The 1,858-nt window shown below is 52.3% G+C and overlaps 1 protein-coding gene across 1 annotated transcript in view; it reads right to left on the bottom strand.

Annotated features, from left to right (window-relative positions):
• LOC102677883 overlaps positions 1 to 1,845 on the bottom strand; it is a 2,453-nt gene extending 608 nt beyond the window's left edge. The window contains exons 1-2 of the mRNA XM_031509395.1: positions 1,483 to 1,845; positions 3 to 1,382 (exon numbers count right to left, since the gene is read on the bottom strand). Of these exons, the coding sequence (XP_031365255.1) occupies positions 3 to 1,382; positions 1,483 to 1,710 (1,608 nt within the window). The 5' untranslated portion in view covers positions 1,711 to 1,845. The remainder of the gene's footprint in view (positions 1 to 2; positions 1,383 to 1,482) is intronic.
• Between the last annotated feature and the right edge of the window lie 13 nt (positions 1,846 to 1,858).

Below are 1,858 nucleotides of genomic sequence, written 5' to 3'. Positions count from 1 at the left end.
ACTGGGGTGACTTTCTCGAGAGGGGCGGCTTGGCCCAGATTCAAGTGCCAAGTGGTGCTGATCAGCGCGCTCGTCATGTTGTCCTTCTCCAACACGGGCTCGACGGAGGGCAGCTGGGGATTCTCGAGCTCGTAACTCTTCTCGTAACCCTCCCTCAGATTCCTGCGATACGTGAGGTAAGAGTCTTCGTCGGGGGTGGTGTGGGCGCCGGGTATAGGTCCGACAGGATCGCTCGCTTTGCCCGGGGTGGTCCTCAGAGGCTCCATCAACACCTTCCTCTTCGGCTCCCGTTTCACCACATCGGCGAAGTCCTCCTGTTGGAACGTGAACAGGATGGGGGAGATGCGGAAGTCGAGCCTCTGGTTCGTGTTGAGCATCTTGATCACCGCGTACACCAACGAGTTCATGTTTCTGCAACGTAGAACGTACATGGCCCCGTGGTCTTTGGTGAAGAGGGGCGGGCCGACCCAGCACGGGTCGGCCACGTAGTATCCGTCTTTGGCGGCCAGCGCGGCCAACGTGATCTTGTTGCATTCGATCAGAACGTTGGGGGATTCTTCGAAGGATTTTTTGAGGGCGCAGGCGAGGGTCATCCTGTTACGGGCCCCGTACAAAATCCCGCATATGCTGTCCCTGAAGTCTATGATCCACACGTGGGGGAAGATCTTGAAAGTGGTCTGCAAGTTGAACCTGTTGAAATGCTTGGTGCATCGTATCATCGAGCTTCTCAGACTCTCCGTGTAGTACGAGTCTCCGCAAATCACCGCCGAGTCCAATATGGCGGGGCCCCATCTCGACGGATGGCTGAGATACTGCATGGCAAGGACGGCGATGCAGATAGCCGCTTGATTCCTACCGGCCCGATCCCCGAATCTGGAATCGTAGCAACCGATCGTGCCCCAAACCGAGTAAATAAGATTGATCACCTCGATAGCGTAATTGTTCCAGAATTGCTTCACGTTTTGCTCCGTCTCCTCCTTCTCCATCTCCTGCTTCTTCCTCTTGTTCCCCATCTTGACTATGTCAGGGGCGTGTCTGAAGTTCCAATGGTAGTCGAGGTACAACCACATGGGATCCTCCTTGAACGTTTTGAACGGGGGCATGTTGACCGATTCCACGTGAAGGCGGTGTATAAAGAAGCCCGTCGTCTCTTCGAATTGATTCAACGTCATCTGCTTCACCATTTGGCAAATGGTGGGAAATATGCAGAGGCACGCTTTGCCGCCTCGCTCCGCTTTCTTCCCCTTCTCGTTGCATTGATAAGGATCTAGATAATAATAGGCGTTCGTCGCCCTCGAGTACCAGAAACCGTAACAGCAATTGGTAAAGTGCAAAATCCCGCACGAGCTCGTTTTAAAGAATTTTCTCACGTGCTTCCTTACCTGTTGAGCGAAGGTAGAGAGAAAAAAAGTAAACATCTTTTCCTTTTTTTTTTTTTTTTTTTTTCTTTTTCATATAAGGATATAAAGCTGCCTAGCTAACCTGGACGTAAAAATCGTTTTTCATGGTTCGAGGGTTGAACGTGAGCCTGACCAAGGGATAAACGACGTCCCGTAAATCGAAGATCCTGTTCATGAGGGTAATGTTGCGCAGAATCTGTTCCGTGTGAAATTTCAATTCCCCGAATTCCCTGTACACCGATTCGGCGACCTCGATCACTTTGTCAATCATGCCTGGCATCGGGCTTTGAATGATGTCCCGCTGCACCATCACCGCCAGAACGGCGACGAAGTAACACCTCTTCACCTTGGGTTCGACCACCGTGTCCCTGTTGTTGAGAGCGACCGTCCCGTGGATGAATATCGGTTTATGGGATTCGGGCAAGGTCGGCCTGAAGATCGCCTCGAGGTCGTAAGGC

Source organism: Apis dorsata, unplaced genomic scaffold (assembly GCF_000469605.1).
Source record: "Apis dorsata unplaced genomic scaffold, Apis dorsata 1.3 scaffold_149, whole genome shotgun sequence".
In the NCBI taxonomy this organism is placed as follows: Eukaryota; Metazoa; Arthropoda; class Insecta; order Hymenoptera; family Apidae; genus Apis; species Apis dorsata.
This window is presented reverse-complemented; position numbering and strand designations above follow the sequence as displayed.